At 39.5% G+C, this 27,389-nt stretch overlaps 1 protein-coding gene across 5 annotated transcripts; it reads left to right on the plus strand.

The window, feature by feature from the left end:
- The first annotated feature begins 8,448 nt into the window (after window positions 1–8,448).
- MLC1 (modulator of VRAC current 1) lies at window positions 8,449–25,073 on the plus strand. Of its 5 annotated transcripts, XM_044423463.1 has the most exons (11): window positions 8,449–8,628; window positions 13,702–13,791; window positions 15,639–15,692; window positions 15,779–15,880; window positions 17,259–17,360; window positions 19,454–19,525; window positions 19,619–19,735; window positions 20,492–20,548; window positions 22,256–22,378; window positions 23,635–23,799; window positions 24,598–25,073. In XM_044423463.1, exons 1-11 carry the CDS (start codon window positions 8,449–8,451, stop codon window positions 24,670–24,672), a joined length of 1,137 nt encoding a protein of 378 aa, XP_044279398.1. In that variant the 3' UTR covers window positions 24,673–25,073. The 5 variants fall into 5 exon arrangements, with proteins under 5 accessions (XP_044279398.1, XP_044279401.1, XP_044279402.1 ...); XM_044423466.1 differs by lacking the exon at window positions 20,492–20,548; XM_044423467.1 differs by lacking the exon at window positions 15,779–15,880.
- The last annotated feature ends 2,316 nt before the right edge of the window (window positions 25,074–27,389 follow it).

Here is a 27,389-nt window from a genome sequence, read left to right on the forward strand (position 1 = left end):
TACCTCTTTGCCATCTAAAATGAAAAGAAACATATTAAATTCAATACTTTTTTCTGGTGCTTACCACAATCCCTGCAAGTATAGAAAGAAATTATGCTGTCTTTGGTTGTAACTGGTTATAAAACAGAATAGAGAACACAAACCACCTCCGAGAGATCTAAGATGTCTTATAAATGAAGATGGCTAGCTAAATAAGTGCTCTACATGTGGCTTCTGGAGAAGTGTCTTGAAACTTCAGCTGGTGCAAGACGGAACAGCTATGCTGGTTGGCAGTGAATAATATCAGGCCCGTATTACACACGTCCTGAAAGAGCTGTACTGACTATCCATCACTTTCTTCATGTAATACAAGGCACTGGGTTTAACCTGAAAAACAAGCAACAGCTTAGAACCGCAATGCCTACAAATTACCCACAGGCCTGTTCATCAGGCATACATGCAAGAACTTTCTCTTGTGTCATTCCCATACTGTAGAATGTACTTCTTTGAGTATTAAAACTGGCCCCCATTCTTTTGGCTTTTAGAAATCATGTGAACATGTATCTTTTAAATTTAGCTTTTAAATTATGTAGCTGCTATATTCTAAATATTTTTATAATAAGGTTTTATTGTTTTAAATTGTTATATAGTGTCTTGATGACTTTTTAACAAATATGGTAGTATACAAATGTTAGTAAACACCAAATAATTGTCATAAGATTAAATGTTTTCCCCAGTACCCTTTTATGATTGCCTTTTTTTTTTTTTTTCAAATTAGCACAGAAATAAATTGCTTGATAAAGTGTGTCATGGAGAAAATCAGACCACTGCTTGTATATTCCTTCCACACATCATGTAGGCAGAGTAACTAGACACTTTATGAATTTCAATAAACTTTATTTCAGAATAGCTGAAGCGACAAAACTATGGTTTGGACTCGTGTAGTGTGGGGAAAAAATGTGCAAATTTTAGTCTCTTGGTTGCACCAAACCATAGTTTAGTATTTTGAAGCAAGTCAAAATTAAATAACACTACCTTCAGCAATTTGCGGCAGCAAAAGGCAAGGAACCATGCTGGGTTCTTTAGGCAACTGCATTTTACTGAGAGTATTTACCAAGCATATACTGTTTCAAAAAAATGAACGACAATATTGGTGCAGTCCTCCTGAAAGAATTCTGCTCAACAGTGCTAAAGTTCAGCTTGCCCTATTTGTAAATTGCCAAGAGAACTCTAAATCTCTCTTCTATTTTCCACATCATTTCCCCCACACTGCCCGTCTCATAGGGCTCTTGGCATTTCTCTACTGTTTACTACTCTGATAGATGAAAGACTAATGGATACTGACATATAACTCCTTAATGGCTTGGAAGGACCACCTTCTCCTATATATACCTACTCGTCCCCTTAGATCAGACCCAGAGGTCTGCCTGAAAGAACCATTCTCCAAGGAGGGGAAGAGGATGGCAAACAGAAAATGGGCCTTTTTAGTAACTGCATCCAAATTGTGGAATAACTTCCCTAGAACAGTTTGCCTGGTGTCGTTATTACAATCTTTTCAGTACCAGGCAAACCTGGTTTTATTTTCCAGGTATTTTAATAAGTGATTCTATTGTAATTAATTTTAAAGAAAAAGATGCCACATACATGGTTCTAAATATCAGCCTTCTCTAACCTGGTGGCCTTCAGAGGCATTTGGACTGCAACTCCCAGAATTCCCATCTAGCAAGGCCACTGACTCAGAATTCTGGATGTTGCAGTCCAAATATGTCTAGAAGTCTGCTATATATCATTGTTATTTTATGGTACTATATGTACACTGAACTGTTTTATGGAATTGTTTTATATGGTTATGATGTAAACCTCTTAGAGAGCCCAGTAGGACCACTGAAGTGATCTGTAAGACCAATAAATAAATAAATAAATAAATAAATGCTACAGCCAATTAACAGATAACAGTAAACCATAGTTTGTTATATGGTTTATTAACCATGGAAAGTATTACCATAGTTATTGCTTTAGCCATGAATGGTCTTGCAGGCAAGCACATAAATCACCAATTATTTTCTCAATTTCTAATTTGTTTCTTTTCCTATCCATTTTGCCTACTTCAAAGCAGTTTCATTTTTATTTCATTATATAGTTTCATTTTGTTGGGTACCTTTTGGGGGGTGGGTAGATAGTAGTGCAAACAAGACCAGGATAAGCCAAAGTTTTGAGTTCAGACATTACAACAAGCCATAGTTTAAACATCCCAGATTCTGTAAGTCACAAACTACTGCTTCTGTGTGGTTTGTACCTGATCACTAACGGAATGGGTTCAGGCTCATTTGACAGATTTCTTAAGACTCTTTGCAATGTAACATTCAACCTGGGAGTATGCTCTTCAAAGGCAGGTCAGAACCTGTGTATTCAAAAATTTATCCATCCACTAATCATTACACTTCTCCTTTGAAACTTAAAATAAAGTCTCTAAGCTGAAGTCACTAAAAATGTCAGCACATGCAGTAATGTTCAGATGCACAGTTCTTAGAAATCCACTGTTTACTAACATTAAGCACCACAGAACAAACAAAGCTTACTGAAAAGTTTGGACACTATTACGCAGTGAGCATTAGTGACATTCCCAAAATGTTGTGAGTTATATGAAAAGAGTTTTTTAGACAGGTTCTTTAGCAGGGGAAAAAAATCAACCTGTATGTATCTCAGATTGCACAGAAGATATTTTCTTGCTTTCTTTTTATTTGATGAAAATGTTGATTCGGTGTGTGGTTGATGTGGGAAGGGCAAATTCTATGCTAAGCATAATTAGAAAAAGAATGAAAAAGAAACCCGATAAATTTACACTTCCCTTAAAGAAATCTATAGTGTGATCAAACCTGAAATACCACATACACATCTAGTTACTGAAGCTAAAAACAGATATTGTTGAGAAATTGGAGCAGCTCCCTTATGAAGAGACATTAACAACATCTGGGGCTGTTTATTTTAGAAAATTAGTAAGGGAGGACTTGATAGAGTGGCACAAAAATATATACTGTGTGGAGAAAGTGGATTAAAGGCCATTTATTGTCCTCTCTGATAGTAGTAGAACCCAGGGTCTTCCCTTGAAGCTGGCTGGGAAGAGATTCAGGACCAACAAAAATAAGAATTTCTTCACACAATGTGTAAAAGTTAAATTATAATTCACTTCCACAAGATGTAGCTGGCTGGACATTGTGTGAACCCAATGTTAGAGTAGATGAGCACGGGCCTAAACCAGCACAGTTCTTAGGTTACTTTTAACATAGTGGAGTCTAAGATATGGTTAAGACTGCCCTGTAACACAAAAGAATCAAAAAGTGAAAAAAGGCAGTTTCTTCAAATAACAGAAAAATCCGTATTTTAAATGGCATGCTTTCATCCTACAAAGCTTTGTTTCTACTAAGCCCATAATTTATAGATTAGCATAATCCATACTAATCTATATGACTATATATTCATTTAGAATAGATTCATTTAGAATATTTATTTATTTAGGAGACTTCTATGCCGCCCCATTTGCTGAAGCCTCGGGGCAGCTCACATCCATAAATAAACTTCCTTAAATTAATATAAATTAACAGTAAAAATTAAGTCACCCTGGCGTATTCCTTCGAATGCATTATCAATTAATAAGCCTAAACTGGATAAAATGCACGTATGTAAAAGAACTGTTTTAAGTGAACGCACAAAACTTATTAGGTGGATGTTACCCTTCTCTATATTGTAATCCTCCTCAAAATATAACTACCTGAATTCAATTCCTAAACTTGAGTGCTCACAAGAGAACCAGTTACTTATGTTTTTAGAATACATCCTTCTGTGTTAACACTACTAAAGGTATCTGCATTTGGGAAGGGCATCTTGACTAGGAATGGAGACACCAATGCAAGAATCCACTATATCCGGAGGAGCCTAAGCCAGGAAGCACAACTACACTAGAAAATCAAGATCTGAGCTGCAAACCGGCCTGTTCTACCTTCTTTCCTTCCTTTCCCGAGTCCCACTAAGCTCAGCGGGACTCTCCCACTTCCGAGCGGACTCGCCGCAAGCTTCGTGGGCAGGCTCGCAACCGGGTCTTGCTGCTCACAGCCCCACAGGTCGAATAACCGGCTCAAACAGGGGTGAGAAAACTGAACTGGGCAGGAGGCCAGTCAGCTCGGCTACCTCTGGCTGAGTGAGGGTCATCTCCCGCCATGTCCAGGTCGGCCTTCCGCCAGAAAAAGGAAAGGGCTTTGGACAAGAGGTGGAGCATCTCCGCAGGATTCGCACCGTTCGCCGGGCGACTCCTCTGGCCGCTCCCACCGCAGCCCGCGCAGAAGCCCCACCAGCTTCACACCTGCGCGGTCCCACAAGCGCGCGGACCTCGCCTATTTTTAGTAGCCACGCGCTGGAGGCGGTGCCGCGCCAGGCCACGCCCCTTGAGCGCGAAATTTGGATGCGCGCGGGCGACCGCCTCCACTGATCTGATCTGCGGGAGCCCTGATGCCGAGTTTGATTTCCTGTTCGTGCGCTGGTGGGTGCTGAAGAGTTATCGGGACGGGTTTTTCCTTCCAGCGGCCGCCCTTCAACGCCTCCTCTTTTCCGGCCTTGTAGCATCCGTATAAGCGAATTAAAAACGCATCAGAGAGCCCCTTCTCCTCCCGCATTTAGATTTTTTTTTCCCGTGGACACGCATTCCTCATCTGCATTTGATGACGTGCACTTTCATCGACGAAATCTTATGCCAGAATAAATAAAGGTGCAATCCTGTAATATTTAGGCAGAAAAAGAGTCGTACTAGTTCCACCATGCTGGCTGGGGAATTATGGAACTTGGAGCCTCCTCCCGTGTAAACACTTAAAGGATCGTGTTCCAAGTCCGTCAGTCTCAAGACTATTGCCTCAACAGATTTAACATGATTACATTTGCACCAACATTTTCTTCTAGCCGCCTTCGGAAATCCCAACGACAGTTCCTTCCCCACGATTTCTCTCCTAATCTGCGCAAACTAAGAGTAGACACATTGAAATAAGTGGAATTCAGACTACCGTCGGATACAACTCAGTGTACCTACTGCAGTCTTGCACTTGCGCATCGGTCCATCGCACACGGTGGGGCTCACGTCCGAGGAAGCGTTGCGCGGAAAAGTTTCAAGCCGCGGAGCTCGGGCCGGAGCTCTAGTAGTCGGATCCTATTACTCGGAAGCAAGCCCTCCTGCCTTCAGTACGACCAGATTAAGGGAATAGACACCATTGCTGAGTTGCTTAGCATTTCCCTTGCACTTCCAGGCTACGGGACAATTGTAGCATTTGTTTCAGTGGTTCAAGTGGGCTTCTACGCTGTAAAAGCGAAAAGCTTGGTCAATTTTTTAGGACACAATCCTATTCCCATTTAGAGAGAAAAACATCTCTACAACTCCCAGCATGCCCCAACCGGTTAATAGGATTGCGTCCTAAAGCGCTACAAAACTCTGACATTGCTTTGAGGTTACGGTGTAACAGATTAGCCAAAAATCCTTATTGTTAGGTGCATAATGACAATGCATTGATTTATAAGAGCTTTGCTGGTGTGCTTTGGCATACCGCGTGTTTTATGTATTATTTATTAATTCAATTTATATGCTGCTCCCACTAGCCATAGGGCAGTTTTATTCTTATGGACACACAGATACAACGTAGTGATTTGATTCAGAGTCTAAACTTTAGAATTTTTATGATTTCAGTACACTGCTTTGAAATCTGGAGATGTACTTATAAGTTTATAAACATGCCTAAGGAAATAACAACACAAATTGAAGTATAATCTTATATATACTTTTTTGCAAGTCTCATTTATAGTCAATAGCGTTTATTTCTGAATAAATATGTATAGAATTGGGTGGTAAAACTACCATTCCTGTGAAACTGGTCAAAACTAAACCACACCTGTGTTGCCAGCCTTACCAAGTTATCAAATGTATGTAGGCATTATCTTAAAAAATAATTACCCATTTAACTGAGAGTGAGTTAATGAAGTTAGTAGGATTCACTTCTGAATAAACATACACACAATTTAACTATCAGTCCTAGTCTTTAAAACCCAGTCAGGAAGTAGCCAATTACCTGCTCCATGTGCCATATTGGCTACGTTCTGTAGTATTCATATATTAGGTAAATTTGCAATCTGTGGGTTGGCTCCAGACTTGGACTGCAATCCACTTGGGGAATAAGTTCACTTGATCTCATTGGGGCTGAGTTTTATGAAGTTTATTTATATATACTATTCTATTGTATTTCAATGTATTTTATCATGTTGTAAGCCGCCCCGAGGTTTCGGCAAGGGGCGGCATAGAAATGTTAATAATAATAATAATAATAATAATAATAATAATAATAATATCATTCTTCCACAAAAGCATTTAGAAACTTTTTTATATTAGTAGCATGACACAGTCATGTTTGAACTTTTCTGTTCAAGGAAGGTGTGCATTTAACTGAACGTTTAGTACTTGAAGCAGCACTGATTATGTTGAAAACGGTTATACTTGTTGCAATACTGGGCAATATTCCCCTTTCAATAGGAAAAATAAAGATGTTTCTAATTAGTTTGTTTTAAGAGTAACAAAATACTGAAAGGTGGTCCTGAAGCATTATGCTGCTGGAGTTGTTTCATAGTTGTGAAAGAATGTTAAAACTGGACAAAAGCCCATGTCACTGTGCTTGTTGCCAATGTGCCAAATCTTCAGCATAGATGCATTCTAGTTACTTAATTTCCTAATAAACAGTAGGGCAGGGAGAGATTAAATGGAGCCAAAAAAGTTGCTTCTTTTTGCCTACTAGATTTTAATTTACCTCGGTTCGTTCATTTTTAAATCTTTGGTCTATAAAATTAAGTGTAAAATATGAAGCCAATGTGCAGAGTTTATGCAGTGTGCTTACAATAACTAGTAAACAAAACATTCAATTATATTCCCCATATGGCACTTTGACACCCTAGTCTTATAATACAATTTGATTGAAAGTCAAACTACCTTGAAATTAGTGAATCTTACTCCCAAATGTCTACAGTTGGTACTGCTTTTTTCTCCAGTCCTTGGTTCCTTTTTTCCCTTTTTTTCTGATCTCGCACTTTACACTGCTCTTTTTGTTTTTTCAGATGCAAATAGAATAATTTTGTAAGAGAAGCTGAATAGAGCATGCTCCTTTGTGTCTACTCAGAAGTAAATGACTAGCACTACCTTATACATGTCACCTCTAAATTCAACTAAGTATCTATTGACAACTGAGAATGATAATACATAATTTGATTCACCAGAGTACAGTACCAGACTACAGTACTATCTAAAAGTCAATGATAATATGGCATAAAGATTTATTACAGAGATGCTTTTGCTTTAGGTTTTGCTTGCAGTAATGATGGAATCAGTCTTGTGAGAATATGGTACAGTAATTTTCTAGTGTGTTCTCCTCATTAAAATTCAGCAGGCATTCCCCTGTTCTCTGGCTTAACTCTGGTTTTTGCTGTGCTTTTGTTCCCCATATGAATAGATCTTGTTGAAACCCAAAGTGGAAGAGGAAACTTTTCAAAGCCAGCATGAATCACTAAGCAGCGAGACTATAACACAGTGTACAGACAACTCTACTCGCAAAATTATTCAAAGCTATTTACCTCCTGGTTTAAAAGTAAGTATGACAGATTTTTCACAGCTGTTAAATATAGGGCTGGCAGTCAATCTATTCTCTAATTAATCCAAAAGGATTAAAATACACATAACTAAAACTGGTAAGTTGCATTTATACAGCAAGCTATTTTGTCATACAGCAAAATTTGCTTGTATAGTAAGATTATTTAAAAGTAATGTAATGCAGTAAAAGTAATGCAAACTAATGTATTTTTAGATAACTATACCTTTCTCCCACTATTTACTGATCATTATACACAAGCAAAAGCTTGTTGTTTAGGTTTTGATAAAATATAAAAGTTGTTAAAATGGTTTACATGTAAAGAATTAAACTCAAAACTAGATCGATGTCACCTTCTATAAAACAAAAGATACAGTTGTTCATTTGGGTGCACATTCACACTGATAACCATGCTTGGAATGTAAAATACAAAGGTATGCAGTTGTTTGTAATTAGTTTAATATAACTAATTAAAATTGCCTATTATATTTACTACATAATTTATGACTCTGTCCTAAACAGACTAATTTGGAAACTAGGCGCTTTAACTAACTTTAAGCACTTTGGTATGTATACTTATTCTAGTTAGGATATTTAGCATTGGAAAATAACATTTTAAATTGAACACATTATCCTTAAGTTCCATTGAAATATGTGGGATGATATGTACCTCAGGGTATAGATTACATAATGGAGAAAAATGAAAACTTGTTAGTTCAAGATACCTAAAGAAATAGACAACAATGTAATTTATTGGTGACTCCAAACTTGGAAGTAGAATGAAAACTTACTTTCTCTTTAAGGCATTATGACCAAGGAAGACTCTTATAGGGAAGAATTTAATTATGACAGGATGCCAACTTTGGAGCGAGGAAAACAAGAGAAAGGAAATTATGTTCCAGATATTAAATCAAGTGACCTTCAGCTTTCAAAGAGGTTTCATCCTTGCTTTATTTATAGAGCATGGATCTATTCTTTGCTGATGGGGGTAAGTATGAAAATTTTTCTGGCCCAGTCAGGCATGAATAGTTAGGTTGTTTTGAATTACTAATGGCCAATAAAAATCAGATTATACACATGTGTAAAGTAGTAACAGCTAATGATCTTTAAGCACCAAATGTAGACCAGTATAAAAGTGTCATCAGAATTTTGTTTTAAGTCAGATGTGTAGTATTTTCCAGGGGAGTATGTTCCAAAGGTATGGTTCTCTTCCCTGGGAAAGCCCTGCCTCTTGTACACTCAGCTTAATGGCTCTGACTGATGGGCCAGAGAATAGGATGAATCCTATACATGTCTATTTAAGAGTAAGCCTCACTGAGAGGAATTAGGATGGGGCACAAATACCTCTTCACTGTCAGTGAGGACAGTAATCTCCATACACCTGTGAAATGCTCCATATCTCTTCCATCAGTGGTATTCCTGCCAGTAGAAAGGACAGGAAGTTATGGTAGGCAATGGCACATTCTGAGGAGTCTCAGATCGCTTTGGATCTCCTGGATCCAAAGTTGCCTCTCTCCTCCAACATGGCCTCACGTTGGCTCCACAGATTACAGCAGCCTAAGTATTAGTTAGAATGAGAGAAAACATTTCAAAAGGAAAGGTCAGCAGAAAAGAAAGGACCTCCCTGCTACCCACACACTTATACATTCTGGCTACTGCAAACCAGGGAGGACTTTGGAAGTGGAAGATTGTGAGCCATGTGGCTCCCATACTGCGCCACTTGATTTCCTTGTTAGGGCATCATTTGTGAAATTTAAGATTTCTGTTTAGTTCTTTCTACAATTAAGTCAGGACACAAAGCAAGATGGTTTACTAGGAAGTTGAATGTTCAGGTTTGACATGGAACAATATTTATTTATTATATTTGTATGCCACTTAAATATATCAAAATCCATAAGCAACTTATAAAATCCCAGGCAGTCCAGTCCAGTGAGGCTCCCACCACCACCACCATTATCATTTTAATTTCTATACCTCCCATAGCCAAACCATTGTAGGCAGTTCACAACATTTGAGTCATCCATCCAGATTTCAACCAGGCCTGACCCTGCTTAGCTTCCAAGATAAGGCAGGGACAGGAACTTCAGGCTGTACAGAGTGTCTATAACACTCCCACCTCAGAGGATTGTGGGTATCTTATGAAGCATGGAAGGAGGATGGACATGAAGGTTGCCTTTGCACTTCTTCTGCCCTACAAAGCACTTAGACACATAGTAATCTAAATATTTTGTCATAGAGACCAAGGAGAGGAGGCTGAGATGGTGCTAAGTTGCTTCATATGCTGGTGGAACCTGTCTCCTCCCCTTTCCATCCCGAACAGCCCACCTCTGAAGTTATTTTTCTGATCTTGGAGTCACAGCTGTAGTGGTTCTTAATGTGTCAGCTGTGTAGACAGAGGGAGGGAGCTCTGAGTTTAGAGTCCCACCTCCAAACTTGGAGCAAGTTCCTCAGGCTGGAGTGGGGGTGACATGTAATCCTATGGCCATCTAGGCACTTCCCAGAATCTATAAGACTGCGCCTTTAAGCAGCTCATAAAACAAACTGCCCTTACGGGTCACAAGATCATTTCTCTATGATGTAGAAAGTAAATATCCGTGGTATTTGGATGACAGAATCATAATATGTATTGTTTGAATCATAATAAATGCAATCTATGCCATTACCCTGGGGGCAATGCTTGATGAAAAGTCACATTTGTCAGTGCTTTGCACAGAATAGCAGAGGGTAACTCAGTGGCTCACATGGTCAGACCATGTGAAGGGTTTTAGTTACACATGCTCCCCTCTCCCTGTCCATCCATCCTCCCTCACTTTCTGATTTGCTGACTAAATCAGCCAAGCTACCAGACTATAATCTCCAAGCCAGAGTTGCAAATCCAGTTCGGACTAGCCTCAAACTTCCAACTGGTGGAAAAACGTGATTTACAATAAGCATATTTTCCCCAGTTTATACTTCATTGCAAGCTACGTTTATTCAAAACCAGTAAATGAGGGAGGCAATTGGAGAGCATTCAAGGAGTGGGAACCTAAAGGGGAACCCTGAAGCCATTCGTGACACCGAAGGTCCAATCTTATGCACATGAAGCCAGAAAAAAATCCTACAGCTCCCAATGTGCCACAGCCAGGACTTCTGTCTGGTCTAAATATGCATAGGATTGCACCTTAAACTATAGTTTAGGTTTAACATCTAAACTGGTTCAGTGTGGATGCTCTATATGGATACAGGTATGGATCCAATGAATATGAACTCCACCTATGTATATACCTTAACAGTTAGCTTCTTCACTGCTTGTTCAGAGACTACTGTCCAGTGCAAAACAATGAGGTCTTCACTGACCTCATCACAATCTGAATGGTTGTCTAGGCAAACAGAGAAGAAATAAAACACTTTCACTATAAGTTTAGTACAGGGATCTCAAACTCGCGGCCCATGGGCCAATTGCCGGGACAGGCAGGGCACGGGGGAGGGGCCCTGCGGCCTTCAAAGTGCCAGCGGCGCCTGGGCCGGCCGCGGGATGAGCGGCCCACCATCACCGCGGTGGTGGAATACTTGATGCGCCCCAGCCTCACCCAGACTCTACTTCCAGTGGCCCCCAGGTAAGTTGAGTTTGAGACCCCTGGTCTAGTAGTAATTCATTGCATTCATTCCATCTTCTTGTCAGTATGCTTTGAGAAGGCCCTGGGTCTGTCAAGAGTAAGAAGTACAAACTTCAATCTCTTGCAATTAACTTGAGTCATAAAAGTAATATTTTTTTCTGCTGAAATTCTCACCATAATATGTACCACTCTCAAGTTCAGCAAATGTGAATGAAAATCTTGTGAGAATTTGTTTTGGATTGCTCTCACCTCTAGTTTAACAATGCACTTGAATTGTCAAGTTTGAACCCAAGTTTGAATCAATAGTAAGTGACACTAGTGAATCAAAGGAAGATAAATATTTTTGTGTATTTAGATCTATGTATTTCCCTTCTGCAGCTTCAGAAAGAACAATGTTAGGAAAAATGAGTAAACCAGAATGTTTATTTAGTCATTAGTCCCAAAGACCATCCTAAGAAATTGTTGGAATAAGTTGAAATTATCAGACTTTTCTGCTGGCATTGCAAGTACTGGCACTGGATATGTTTTCGAACCTTGTGAAAATTCCTAGGGAGTATTTTATGGGAACAAATGTGAAGAGCCTAGCTGTTCCTTGGAAATGTTTTGCAAATAACAATGGTCATAACTATTTTTAGAATAATTGGAAGGATTTGGGTCTCTGTTAACAGGTGATCTTAGCCATTGGAGCTTTCAGAGTACTATAAGACAAAATAAAGGAGTAACTAAGGCTCATAACAATTTCCCCGGAGTCTTTTATGAACCACAACTGCACGCCAATGCTTTGGAATGTTTCACTGCATAGCCACAAAATGAAGACAAGCTGTCTGGTGTTGTTCAGATACTTCAATGCTCAGTGTGCCTGCCAAGAAAGGAGCTTGTTTTATTAAGTTAGCGTTCATTTACTACTTCTATGAAGCTTTATTTTCCCTAAAATGTTGGTGCCAGTGACAAGTGACTGATGTTTACTGTCACAGCCTTGTTGTGGATAGAGGAACTGTATTAAGGGAGGCACAATTGGTTATTTTTTAAAAATGAACATGCTGGACCACAGTGGTCTATTCAAAGAATCTCTGCTGAAGAAATATTAATCCTAGAGATGAATAAGGAATACTGCTTAAGTGTGTAGGAATAAATTATACTTTAAGGAGGAGGGATGGCAAGCACAGGAATGGGATGGAAGAAGAAATTGCAAAGTGATGGTTTGGATAATGTTTTCCGCCCTCCCACCTTTGAGAATTGAAAGGAGCAGGTGAAGATCGTGCCTCTCCATTCTCATTGTGTGTAGAAGACAGCAGTCCTGTGCTATTGTGAAGTGATATTTACATTATTCTACAGGAAGATAAACTCACTAGAAAGCAGGATGCATTTGCAGGCTCAGGGAAATCTGGCTTTCACATGAACGTGGGATTTCCTAGTGTTTGCATCACCGACTTCGTGTGCTGAGGGGAAGCTGGTAGAAGCCGTGCCCAAGATGTCCTTCTATTCTTACTGTACATAGATATGAGGTTGGAAAGTATTTTACTCAGATGTTGAGAAAGAGAGTGACAAAATAAAGCTCTTTGTAGAGAGAGTATTTCCACTGGAACTCTTAGACTGAAAAGTTCTATATTCTTCAGGTAAGATGAAACACTTTTATTCAGGGATTTCTTTTTGCTTTGCCATAGGGCAGAACTACATGGTTCCTGAAGAAAAGAAGAATTGTTGGGTGAGGGATTTGGAGCAGAGAGGAAACAAGGGAGGAGGAGGGTAGCCTTTCATTTCAACATCCCCCGCCCACACTTTAGTATACCAAGTTTTTGGTACACCATTACCCCATGGAGAATTTTATACACATTTGCCACCATAGTACATCTAGTGGTGTGTCAAAGCAACAGTGGGGGGTGGATTTTGGAGTGAAGTGGTAACATTTATACTGCCTAATTCACTTCTCTCCAAATTCCCTCCTGATGTCCCCCCACTGAAAACAACATGCACACACACACACACACACACACAAAAGAACCCTGACTGTTGGGCATTGGTTACAGGTCTTTGTGTGGTCTTACAGACCTAGTAGTTAGATCTGTATGAAAAACATAATAGCGTATGTATGTCTTGTACTGCTGTAATGAATACAGTGACATTTTTAAATAAAATTCTTTTTATGGTTGTATGAAGTGGGAAAAAATCTTTGTGTGAATCTTCTCATAATTTCAGTATCTTTATTGACATCAGCTTTTCATCAGTTAAATATAAATCCATGAGTTCTTTTATGGGCCGCCAAGTCATTGGGTAATAGTTCTACGATCCAGAAGTAAGAAAACATGTTATTTTGACTTGTAAGTCTTTTGATGTTTGGGTTTAGTATCAGTACCGCAGAGAAACCATTGCTAAAATTCCATTTGTGTTTGCACAACTTGCACATCATTGCTTCGCTATATAATTCTTACCAATATATGACTTCATGTCAAATTTTTGCATTTCAGACTTGCATACTCGTTACCTCTGGATTTTCACTTTATTTGGGGAATGTTTTTCCATCTGAAATGGATTACTTGCGCTGTGCAGCAGGTTCAGTAAGCATTATTTTTAATTGCTGTGCTGTCTGAAAACATAGCCAGAATTTAGGGTGCCATCTTATGTATGTTTGGACAGCAAAAAATCTTACAATCCCAACATGTCCCAGTTGCCATTTTTGTTGAAATATGTGTATGCTTGCAGCTGAAGTCACATAACTTTTTCCAGGAGTTAAACTGCAAAATGAAAATGCTTCTTTAGCTATTTCCTGGCTAATGACTACAAATAAATCATTTTCTTTAAAATATTGTGTACCTTTTACTTAACCATGTACATTTTTCTTTTCCTAAATGCTTTAAAACAGCAGAAATAGGGTTGAATCTGAACTTTGTCATACTTAGAGTAGTCTCATTGATTTCAGTGCAATTTTTATTAGTCAAAAAAGGCTCTGATCCAATGAGCATTAGTTATGAGTCATGTCCATTGACTCGAGTAGGACTTGAATTAATTAGAATGAATAATGTGAGATTTTGTAACACGGATAACTTTGGGCCCCAAATCTGTGTGTGGGATTTAGCATACTTTGAGTCAACTTGGCAAATGAGAAAATTGGGCTTTGGAGCCTCATAGTGACATTGAAATGGTTCAAAACACATCCCATGGCAGGCATTAAGCCTAGATCAATGAGCATCAGTGGATGGACATCCAACGTTCTCTTTGTTGGCTAGGTCAACTAGCGATAGTGGTTGGGATAAACTTAAAGGAGCAGAAGAAGGTCACAAGGGTTCTGTCCAATTTTCACAGAAATGGAAGTAAAGAGACAAGTGTTGCAGGCCCTCAGTGTCAGACCTTGCTGCCCCAGATGAGAATGTATGCAGAATCAAAGGACCATAGCTGTCACCATTTGAAAAAGAAGGATGGCGCCCAGATTATGGAATGTGCTCCCTGGAGAGGTGTGCCTGGCGCCGAGTTTATATTCTTTTCGACGCCAGGTTAAAACCTTTTTATTTAATTGCTATTTTAAAAATTAATATTTTATCATTAACCATCGCTTTTTGTTTTTTGTTTTTATATAATTTTATGGAATTGCTATTGTTTTATTGGTTTTCATTGTACGTTTGTAAGCTGTCCCGAGATGCTGAGGCATGTGGTGACGACATATAAAATGACATATATTTTAAATAAAAAATAAAATAAAAATAAGGAGGAAAAAGAAGCCCTCTAGAAAACTTCAACAAAAGCCACTCAAAGACCAGAGGAGACATTAGCTTGTCCTTAAGTGAACGAAGCAATCCTTGGGCTGGAAATCCCTCCCCCTGTCATATTGGTGCTAGAGACCCTGACCCAGTAAGTTGAGTGGTGCTGCTGCTGGGTTCAGATGGCTTGGCAAACCATGCCTGGGTGGGTAATTGGGAAAATGGCGCCCAGTAGTCACAACAGCTTAAACAAGGCACCACGATCATGTCAATTGGATCTTTGTGTCTCTGTTGCATAATGAAGAACAGAGCACCAATCTAGAGGCCATGGACTGAACCCAAACAGCCTTTATTTTTCAGAGGCATGTTATCTCTGTTCCCAGCAAAATTGGAGCTTCCGTCCTTTGTAATTTTCCTGGTAAATTACCCAGCCACACTGAATGTTTGTCTATTTTGTAGTAACAATCTAATGCAGAGTTAGGCATTCTTAAGTTCATTTATTTCAGCCTTTTCACCAGTTTAAGCATGTTCAATCCTGCTTTGGACTATGACCTCTGTAGGATTTTAAAAACACTATTCCTTCTTGGTCAAATAGAACACACTGTTGGTTCTATCATAAATACTATTCTCATGGGTAATGTTAATTACTCCTGAAATTCAGGTTCAATTTGTAAGTTATCCTCTCAAGTGTTCTTTATTTTCTCTCCTAGTGTATACCCTCTGCAGCTGTGAGTTTTGCCATAGCCAGAAACAAAGTTAATGTGGTAAGTGCTTTGAATTTGGAATGGCTGTTCACATTAAATTGCTGTTAACATTCAATAAAAATGAAATATTCTCACTGTCTTTACAGATACCCAATTTTCAGATTCTGTTTGTTTCTACATTTGCTATTACGACAACATGCTTAGTTTGGTTTGGATGCAAACTAGTCCTGAATCCTACAGCAATAAATGTGAGTTGCAAATACTAAAGATCATTATTTAGCTTCCTATTAGATACTGAGTTCTCTTCTTTAATTCAGTATACATATAAAATCTTTATACAGGTTGATAGGCCTTGTTTGAACACTGTTATGTTTTTAATATTTATTTAATTTGTTTCCAATAGCTGAAGCTTCTGAACAGTTCACAAATTACAGATACATTGTTACTATGGCCTGTTGTTAGGATATATCTAGTAGAATGGATCCTATACAAATGAATTGCACAGGTTATTGGAATCCGTGGGATTTAAGTTAATCATCAGTAACTTCTCACACTGATTGCAATGGAACTTAGACAAAACTAAGTTGCTTTAGATTCAACCCAATGTGTATGTCTAGCAGTTAACTTCTTTGCCAAATAGAATGTCTCATTCTTCTGTATTTGGGCTGCTTCACACATGCATATACCTTGCTTGATTACTAAGTAATTAGTAATTTGTAGATTCATGTTATGAACTGACTCTGTTGAAAAGCACTGTGTTTGAGGAGACTTTGTGTGACACAAAAGTTCTTTCTGTCTGTAGTTCACTTTATGTAAGATGGCTCATTCACACATGCAAATAACCCGTTAATACTGCAGTCTTCCTGTGACAAGCAACCCCTTCATTTTTCTTCAGAGAAACCGCTTGAGAGCCAAACACATTTTAACATAATTTCAGCATAAAGAAAAGTTGAATGAAATATTTTCGTGCATCTTTGTGTTTTCCTAGAGACTTTCTAGGAAAATGATAACCATTCCCAGGGCATTTCACTTTTGCTTCTTTCCATACTACATATCATGCCATGAATGATCAGACAAATTGAAAAAGATTACTTTTATCGCCCAAGAAGTACTCTGTCCAAACCCTAAGATGAATTGAAATGTAGGCCTGATTCAAAAGGTGGGGCAACCAGACGATATACTTCTCCACTTGGAATCCTCTTGCCTTCTTCCTCCACTTGTTTTGCCTTTTCTCATATGAAAGAAAATCAGTTGAGGGAAAGACAGAACAGTTGCATGGTGCCTTTTGATCTGTAATTCTTGAATGGTGGTGACCCCTGTTCTGTATGAAAATACTTGGTGTAAAATAGCTTTCCATGTGTCTGGCTCAATACTGAGTAAATCACTTGAAAGTGCCTCTTTTTGAGGAGTTGTGACAGAATGGTTAAACGTAGACACATTAAACTTAGCTCACATGAAGTGCTTCCCATGTGGAATTATGTTCATGAGGTCACAAATTTCAGTGGCTACCATTGCAAATGTAATGTTTGTGTCTAAATCAGACAGGTAGGTTACCATGCACACTTTGATACAATTTTATACAGGCATTTGTGTCAATCTAACTCATTTATTCAATTTTATGTACAGATAAATTTCAACCTGATTCTCTTAATTCTACTGGAAATTTTCATGGCAACTACTGTAATAATTTCTGCTAGGTCAAATGAGGAATGCTGCAGGAGAAAGAAAGTAAGTTTTTCCTTTAATATTTTTCAATAGTCAAATGCTTCTATTTCAGCATGTATCCCATATCTTTTTCTGCAATCTTTTTCCGCAAGCCCTTATAGGACTCCAGAAAAAGCTACCCATTGTGATTCCACAATACAGTGCAGTTATGATGGCAACAATTGATTCAAGGGATCTATTCCTTGTATTCTACTGAATATTTCTCCTTTGGGGTACAGTTTAGCTGGTGAATAATTTCTGGGTACATCCTCAATTTGTTCCATTTTTTTATTTCTGTATTTTGCATGGGAATGAAAGCTTTGTATTCAGACATTCAGCTGTAATAAAATCTTAAGCTTTTTGCTTCCTTTCTGAATGGCAAATGCTTTTTCCAAAGATTAGATCAGTATCCATAATATGTCACCTACAAATGAAGAGGATTTACCTTTGCCTTAATAATTCCTTTATGATTGCATTGGACATGTGTACCCAAAGCCCCAGACTATAAAACATCCATATATTATAAATATCTATGCTCCTCGACCCGGAGCTTTCACTTGAAGCTCAGGTGACAACAGCGGCGAGGAGCGCTTTCCTCCAGCTTCGGCTGATTCATCAGCTGCGCCCCTACCTGGAGTACGACTGCCTTGCAACAGTGACTCATGCGCTGGTGACTTCCCGTCTTGACTTCTGTAACGCGCTCTACGTGGGGCTACCCTTGAAGACGGTCCGGATACTTCAATTGGTTCAGAATAGAGCTGCCAGGCTGCTGATGGGGACTGGACCCAAGTCCGGGCCCAATTCAAGGTGTTGGTAATGACCTATAAAGCCCTAAACGGCTTGGGTCCTGGTTACCTGAAGGAGCGCTTACATCCATATTTGCCCAGTCGCCCCCTGAGATCGGCGGGAGAGGCCCTTCTCCGGGAGCCCTCCGTGAGAGAAATTAGGAGGGTGGCTACTCGGAGAAGGGCTTTCTCAGCGGTGGCGCCTAAGTTATGGAATGCGCTCCCCAGAGAGGTCTGCGTGGCGCCGTCGTTATTTGTTTATCGGCGCCAGGCTAAGACCTTTTTATTTAAGCAACATTTTAAATGCTAAATACAATTGAATTTTATCTGGCCAGGGCGGCTTATTTTATAATGTGTGTTTTAATTAAGATTATTTTATATGGATATTTTAACTTATTGTTTTATCTATGTTGTAAGCCGCCCCGAGGCTTCGGCGAATGGGGCGGCATAAAAATGTTTTAATTAATAAATAAATAAATATATTTCCATAGACATATAAAACTGATAAAATAGTATCGCTTCTAGTTTGTGTTGCATGCTGAAAGGACCTCAAAGGAATGAGGGTATTCAGTTTACCTGTTCTAGAGAAAATGTACTTGCAATTTTGTAGGAGAATAAAACTACAAGCCTCAAGCCAGGACTAGTTTCAGGGGTGTCTTCCATGAATAGAGGCCTCTTTTATGAAACCCGCAGTATACTTCCATTAACACAAACTGTTCAGCAATCTCTTGCACAACGTCTTTGCACAATTCCATGCACAAATACCATGCCTGCCTGCACAAATACCAGGTTGTGTGAAGTCTCCAGCTAGTTTATGTGCAACAGTTTGTAGAGTACAGCACTATTGCCGGAGGGTTTTTCTTGCATTGATCTGTCTTTGGATGCTTCCTCCCTTTGACACCTCCCTTGAGCAACTTATTTATGAATGCCCTTGATACGTCAGATACAGTGCTTCAGCACAATGAAGTTTGTATGTGCGCGCGCGCGTGTGTGCGTGTGCGGGGAGTGGAGAGCAGTCAGAGAGACAGGTATATATAGAAAAAGATGCTGTCACTAATTTATTTATGCCAAAGTATTTTTGTACTTGCCTTAGTACTCTGTGCACAGAGGCAGGACAAGGAGAAGGAAAAGAACTTTCTCACACAAAGTGTACACAAATACGAATGCTTTGGGCCACATGAACCTGAACATGGGTATCCCTCTTTCTGAATGGAAACACAATGAGTTACCTGTATAGTTCTTTCCATCTGCAGGTAGCTTCTTCGAACGGACTACTAACTTTTGGTAAGTTAATTGTTTACTCAGATCATCTTTTCTTTCTTTTCATTTTAGACAACTGTGTATGATAGTACCAGTACACTGAATAATGTCAGCTTTCCAACACGAATCCTAAGATCTTATTCAGTAAGAAATCTTTCTTTTATCATTGTCTATAAAACTGGGATGAGTCTGTTACTATATCCAAATTCCAAGCATATCCTCCTTTTTCCCCCCCAGGTAATTGAAGTGATTATTGGAATTTCTGCTGTGTTTGGTGGAATCATTGCTTTGAATATGGATGTGCTTGTCTCAGGCTCATATCTTTCAGTAACTTTTTTTTGGATCTTAGTGGCTGTAAGTATTGTACAATGGAATCGCATCTATAAACTGGTATGTTCATTTTGGTTTTCAGTGAATTTTAAAAAAACATATAGCAATTCCCCTTTGTCTGTCCATTTGGGAGTGAGATTTGGATATTTAGCTGTCATTGTTGTAAAACTCCATATTATTTATTTATTAACATGTATATGCCTTCAGTAACAATTTTCTGGAGACACTCTTTTGTCGCACTTTATAGGAATTTCATGGATGGGGACCCATGTCTTTTGTAGATTTTCTACCTGTTTCTGAACTCTGTATTCAGAAATGTATGTGATCGCATAAGAATAAAGAAGTGTGAATCAGAAAAGAAAAGAAAAACATAGCTTAGAAAATGTGTGTGTGTGTATTAAGAATGCTAAAATTCATTAGTGCAAATGAGAGTCTGAGATTGTATCTTCCCATCAGGGCACACTTTCCTACAAGTAAACCCACTGGTAGAGCAGGACCTATTTCTAAGGAAACACGGATGTCTTTGCACTGTAAATCAGTTATGTCCAGACTTAGACAGGAAAAAAAGGCTTGTAGCTCCCAGCATGCCTCAGCCAGCTATAAGAATAGGATTGCATCTCAGGTGGCCAATATATTTTCTTTATTTCCCCTTTATAGGAAATAAAGTAAACCCTGAAAGTGCAATATGTCTAAAACATTATGTTTGCTAATGTTCGCCTACCACTCTGCAATGTATAGCCTGAGGATCTGAACATTTTCTCATGTTTGGTTTCATTTTAGTGTTTTCCCAGTGCCATTGCAAGCCACGTTGCTGCTGAATATCCAAGTAAATGCTTGGTAAGTGTGTTTTGAAATGGATGGCAGCACTTCAGTGGAATAATCATCATGTTGCTTTTGCTGTAGAGTGGAAATTGGCCAGCAGATCCTTATGAAAGAAACTAAATCGATCCAGTCCAAACCCCTTTCCTTCAGGCCAGAAAGAGATTATATTTTTACACAGTTGATGACGGTGCCATAATGGAGCAATCACTGCCTGTGGTGCGCACATCAATCCCATTGTGGCTTCTAAGAATTTGGCCTTGCAGGGTTTTTTTTTTAATATATTGCCTATTTGAACAAAGGTGATAGTAGGATAAACATATCTGTATTTCTATTTCGAGAAACTTTTCAGTCTTCATTTATTGCATCTTGATTCCCTGCCTTCCATCCAAAATGCTACGCTTACTGCACTGGCCATTAGATAACAATCTTCATTCTCTGTTGGCTTCCATTCACGTAAAAGATCAAACTTAGTGATCTTATTTTTCATCTTTGGCATCAAAGCGGGTCTGTTGGGTTGAATGATGTTTTTATTCTGGTGTTGTATTTCTATTTGTATTATAGCGTGTTTGTTTGATTTTTCTAACCAAACTCTTATTTATGATTGTAAGCACGCCCCCCCTCCCCCCACCGCATTCCAATGTGACATTTTTCTTGGTAGAAAAATGGTAGAAAAAAGGGAGGATACAAATCTATTTACTCTGATCTGTTTCAAGGTTCTATCACAACCTGCCGTAGCTCCACTGCAACATTAAAAAACCCATCTCTTTAGTGGTTTTTTTTAATGTTGCAGTGGAGGTTGATGTAGATGCAGCAGAAAACATTTAACTGCACAATCAGATGCATATGTACTCAAAATTAAATCCCACTGAGGTGCGTTCTTCCAAGTCAAGGTATATATGGTTACAGCCGAAGGGTACAATTGTATGGGGAGGCATAGGATAGGTTGGAGTCCCATCTCTGATTTTGCAAAAGCACTTGCAGGTTGGAGTTGGTATGTTTCTTTCTAGGCTGGTTGGGCTCCAAGAAGGAAAACGGTCTTTGAAGGGGCGTGGGAAGGACCATTCTAGGTACCAGGGAGGGGAGGAGTAAGGCACTGCCATTCTTTGAAGAATCCCGGTGATGCCTCAGTATCTCCTCCTTCTGAGGAGGGGAAAAGCAGCTATCTAAACGTTTTGGAGGTTGAGGGGATCCTGAAAGCACCCCTCGTCTGTGTTTCTCCTGCCCTCCATTGGAAACCAGGAATTCTCCAAGTTCTGAGGGTTACAGACAGCTGAATGGGATGGCATCCTAAGTGAATTGAAAATCTCATTTAGTCCCAGTCTTGGTACATATTGATTTACTCTTCCTTTCCCCAATTTCTGTTTGACAACTTTTCCTCATACTGGCTAATGACAGAAGCTCCACTGTGCTTAAAGAGTTCAGCATGTAGCCCTTTGGAGCCTGCGTCTTTGTCTAGATATTGAAAAAACTTTGGGTGCTATGAATAGACACATACTAATATTATCAGCTTTAATATACTGCAAGTGTGCATTTTTAATATCTCATATTCAGTGTTCTCTGCGTGCAATGCTCAAATTTTGGATTTCAGTAAATAAATTATCGCTGACTTGATTTATGCAAACTTATGAAGCAGATAAAAATACATACAACCATGAACTTTTAAACAGGTTTATATCTACCTCTATCATCTATCTATCTGTTGTAATTTTGTTTTTAATTTAGGTAGAAGTCCTGATTGCCATAAGCAGTGTGACATCACCATTATTATTCACAGCTTCAGGATATTTGTCTTTCAGTATAATGCTTATTGTTGACATCTTTAGAAACTACCCACCAACTGTTAAAGTAGGTATTTTTTTTAGTTCCTGAACTCTTGGCAGCCTATTATGAATATGATCACAAGCGTTAGGTGAAAATAGCTAAGAAATTGTACTATTTATAAACGAGCATTTATGGACAGAAGGAGGAACTTAATACTGTGTACAGGCAGGAGTTTTCAGAGAAGGAGGATGAAAACTCGTGGTACAGGAGCTGAAGGGAGGCAGGCTCAAAAAGGGAATGGGAAAGCAGAATATTGCATATTTATTTAAAGGATTCAGTCAGTATTTGGCTACAGCTCTACAGTTTAGCATATCATTTATAAGAACATGATGGAGACCAAGTCAAGGCTAGTGAATTTAATGTTGAGGTTTGCCTGTGATGCCATTTGTGCAATTTCTAGTTCTTGGGATGCTTTAGAGATGTTTATCAGTTGATTGCAATCTATTTACGTTTCAACACTGAAAATGCGTGCTTGCGAATTTGCATACTGCTAAAGAACAGTTTCAGGAAATAATTTCAGTTACACTGTAGATCATGGCAAGTTTCTTCTTGCAGGTTGTGGTAACTGAATGTGCTAGTACTTTTAAGCGCAGATGGGCAAAACAAGTGTCTCAGCCTCTTTAAACAATGAGATTCAGATTAGAGATTTTACCCTACAGCTGCTCTTTGGACTGATATACCAGTAATTTTTCTGTGCATTTTAAGACTAACTGTCTTATGTAAGGAAACTATTTGTGATTTTTTTCTAGAATTAGCAATTAGTCATAGGAAGCCTATGGCATATGTACAGAATTAGTGTTTTTTGCTTTTAAAGACAAGTTACCATCATGTTTTTAAAATTGTTTCCCGCATATTTATTCTAAGGAGTCCAAAAGGCATAAAGAAAATGTGGTCCTGTAAATGTTGATGATATATATTTGTGTATGCATATGTGTTTGTTAAAAAGATAAAATAATTTGCAGTCACTGTCCTGCACTTTAAAGAGGGTATTAAGTATCCCAACTAGAAATTGGTAAGGAAACTTTTTGTTTGCAAGTGCAATTAAAGGGAGACTCTGTAGATCAGTTCTGTTTTCTCAGTAAATGTACACTTTTGCTTGGGCTTCATAGCAGTATGCCTCATTCAAGAATATAACAATCAGCTTTCCCCTGAAATAGAGAATTGAATAGTATTTGATATTGGGAGTAGAAGAAGAAAATGGAAATGTAAACTTACAGGGCAGAAAAGTACAAAGTGATTAGCCTGGCTAAAACCTGCTCTGTTCATATATTGATTTTTAGCAGTCTTATGATGTGCTCCTCCTGCTTCTAATGCTGATGCTGTTAGTACAAGCCTTCCTGACCACTGGTACTGTCATAATGTGTGTAAATTTCAAAGCAAAAATGAAAATGCATGACTCCTTGTGGTCTGTGTCACAAATCAACAAACAAGAGTACAAAACAGAGGTGAGTGAGATCATACTTTAAAACTGATCAGATCATTTTGGTCTTCTTGATATCACAGTTATTAATTGCTGTTATAATTATTCTTTAAAATATAGAGGACATAATTCTTTGTAATCATTTGCATTGCCCTTGCATCTAGTGATGGGGGGTCGGATGCTACATTCACTTGATTTGTGGGGTGAAGGATACCTGCTATTTAATTCTGTAAAATGCCATGTACACTGAGGTTGCCATATAAATTAACAAATATTAACATATTTGGACCATTTATTGGAGTAGGATATGGATCACGTTTGTGAACTTTAAACATTTTATAAAACCATAAATAATTCTTTCTTACATAAGATCGATAAATTTATCACAGTTTCAGAGGCGAACTTCCTTTGCAGTTCTACATGCCTCATACATTTAGACATCATACTATAAGCTGTATTAGTTGTGTAATCATATTTGCATCTTTAGTTTTTTCTTGAACAAGCAGTTGTAGGAGTCCCTGAGTTGAGCTGGGGCTAGCTGAGGGGCTTTCTCCCATGCCATTTTGTTGATTAAAGCCCCCCCCCAACACACACACACACACACACACACACACACACACACACACTAAGCTAGAAGTAAAGCAGATATTTCTCCTGAATCCTGTTTCCATCCCAGCAGTTTTTGGACATTTTGTAATCAACAACTAAGCATGGAGGAAAGAGTTAAAACCCCATGAATCTACCTCATCTAGCGATTGCCCTCGTTTTGTGTTTTTTGCTCTCATTTGTCAATGTCAACATTTGAAACCATTTTTTGTTCTAGGTTTCCAATAACAGCATGAAGGATTTTGACAAAGAGAAGGCTTGGAAAGCTGTGGTAGTGCAGATGGCCCAGTAATCTGCACTAAGAAATTGAGCTGGAAGTTACAGCATATTAACCTTTGCATTTGATCAGTCATGAAGCAGCTTACATTAGAGCAGCACTAGCAACTGCATTACGCTGGTTTGAAAATGGCAGAATCTAGAAGAGCTTTAACAGCAGGCGATTATACCTCCCTTTCAAAGTAATATGGCTTGTTTCAGTAAAGTGTGCTTTTGATTGTTGTTCATTAACCTGTTAATCACAGTGTTTTTATTTGCAAAGAGACTCAAGCAGTGACATTGTTGATTAGAAATTTAGACCATTTCAACAGTTAAATGTGTTTAACTGTGTGGTAGTTCTTTGTTATTATGAGAGACTAAACTAATTGTTGGCGTTTTGTTGTCGATGTTACAGTTTAAAGAAATTTGTAAAGTTATAAATGTGTCATTGATGCTTTTGCCTATGAACTTCATTTTTGCAGGAGTTGCACCGTTCTTAAGAATTTCCTGTTGCTTTTATATAAAATAAAAGTCTTCATCACAACAAGTCTAGATATAGATTGATGTGGATTTACACAAAATGAGTGAACATGTCTTTCATTTATTACAGTCGTAGTGAGTTGCAATGTACCTGAACACAGAAATAGATTATTCACAGTAGGAATCCTGTTTGTGGAGACTATTTATTTTCTTTTTCGTGTGTCTTGCTGTTTCTCTTTACCAGCATATTCCTGCACTGAGTAGTGTTCCAGAGTAGAATGGGCTTTTGGAAATCTACAGCGATGCTTAGGATATTAAGTGCATGGCCAGGAGACTATTAGGAACTTGGAAATAATTTTCTGACCATCCGAGTAATAATTCTAGTTTTGACTTATTTATTTCTAAAATCATCTATATTCTGCCTTTCAACATTTGAAAGAGAGGATACAACTACAAAAAGAAAAAAGAAAGAACAAATAGAGTAACCAAAAGTATGAGAAATGTCATAAGAGGATAAACCTACAGTCCCTGGAGGGTGTCCACGTGACCTAGGATTTTGTGCAGTCCAACTCTAAGACGGTAGACACTGCTGTGACCTCAGAAGGGGGGGGGACTCCAAAATGCAGTTCCCCTATTACCCCTTGGAGGAACTTGTAGAGCTCTGAAAAGGAGTATTCCGGTGGGGAGGGAAGAAGCAAGGTTATGATGAAGCCTATGGCCTCTCAGGCCCTGTCCCTGATCCCCAGCAGCCCACCTCTTGTGGAGGCCTGCTTAGAGGAAAATGAAATGACAGGAAAATGGGCAGATGAAAATGAGCTTTGTCACTCCTCCCACCCTCTTGGCAGCCACCCATCAAGGTACTGCTACTTGGAATCCTCCAGGTTAGGTGCCTTGTTTCTAATGGGACACAGCAAATAATTAAACAGCAAGGGGAGTTTCAGGAAAATCCAAACCATGGTAAAATGCAGTGTTTACATCATGCTTAAAATCCCTAAGAGTCAGCACTACTGAGACCTTGGGAGGACTTCCCATGGCAGGGGTGATGAACCCATGGCAGAGGGACAATCACCAGCAGTGAGAGGAACTAAGAGGATGGGGTGGTTCAAGGACAGAGAAAACAGTGAGTAGGGCTAGATTAGATGCATCTATTTGGGTACGGTACTGAATCTGCCTTGGTCGCCCTGTACGATGACCTGTGCAGGGAGAAGGACAGGGGGAGTGCGTCCCTGTTGGTTCTCCTGGACCTCTCAGCGGCTTTCGATACCATCGACCATGGTATCCTTCTGGATAGGCTAGTGGGATTGGGGGTAGGAGGCACTGCTTTGCAGTGGTTCTGCTCCTATCTCAATGGCCGGTTCCAGAAAGTGGTGCTGGGGGACTATGGCTCTGCACCATGGCAGCTATGCCATGGAGTACTGCAGGGGTCCATTTTGTCCCCTTTGCTGTTTAACATCTACATGAAACCGCTGGGAGAGGTCATCAGGAGGTGTGGGCTGCGGAATCATCAGTACGCTGATGATACCCAGCTCTACCTCTCGTTTTCCACCAATCCGGGTGAGGCAGTGGCTGTATTGAACCAGTGCCTGGCCGAGGTAATGGGCTGGATGAGGGCCAATAAACTGAAGCTCAATCCAGACAAGACGGAGGTCCTGTTGGTTGGCGGATCGGGCTTCAGAGAGGGTGAATTGCACCTAGTTCTGAATGGGGTTGCACTCCCTCTTAGGGACAAGGTCTGCAGCCTGGGAGTGCTCCTCGACCCAGAGCTTTCATTGGAAGCTCAGGTGACAGCAGTGGCGAGGAGCGCTTTCCTTCAGCTTCAGCTGATTCATCAGCTGCGCCCCTACCTGGAGTACCACTGCCTGGCGACAGTGACACATGCGCTGGTGACTTCCCGCCTTGACTTCTGTAACACGCTCTATGTGGGGCTACCCTTGAAGACGGTCCGGATACTTCAATTGGTTCAAAATAGAGCTGCCAGGCTGCTGACGGGGACTGGGCGTTATGTTCACATGACTCCAGCCCTCCGTCAGCTTCACTGGCTTCCCATTGAAGTCCGGGCCCAATTCAAGGTGTTGGTGATGACCTATAAAGCCCTAAACGGCTTGGGTCCTGGTTACCTGAAGGAGTGCTTACATCCATATATGCCCGTCCGCCCCTTTGAGATCTGCGGGAGAGGCCCTTCTCTAGGAACCCTCCGTGAAAGAAATTAGGAGGGTAGGTACTCGGAGGAGGGCTTTCTCTGCTGTGGTGCCCAATCTATGGAATGCGCTCCCC

Source organism: Varanus komodoensis, unplaced genomic scaffold, assembly GCF_004798865.1.
Source record: "Varanus komodoensis strain SLA01 unplaced genomic scaffold, ASM479886v1 scaffold13_3, whole genome shotgun sequence".
NCBI lineage: Eukaryota > Metazoa > Chordata > Lepidosauria > Squamata > Varanidae > Varanus > Varanus komodoensis.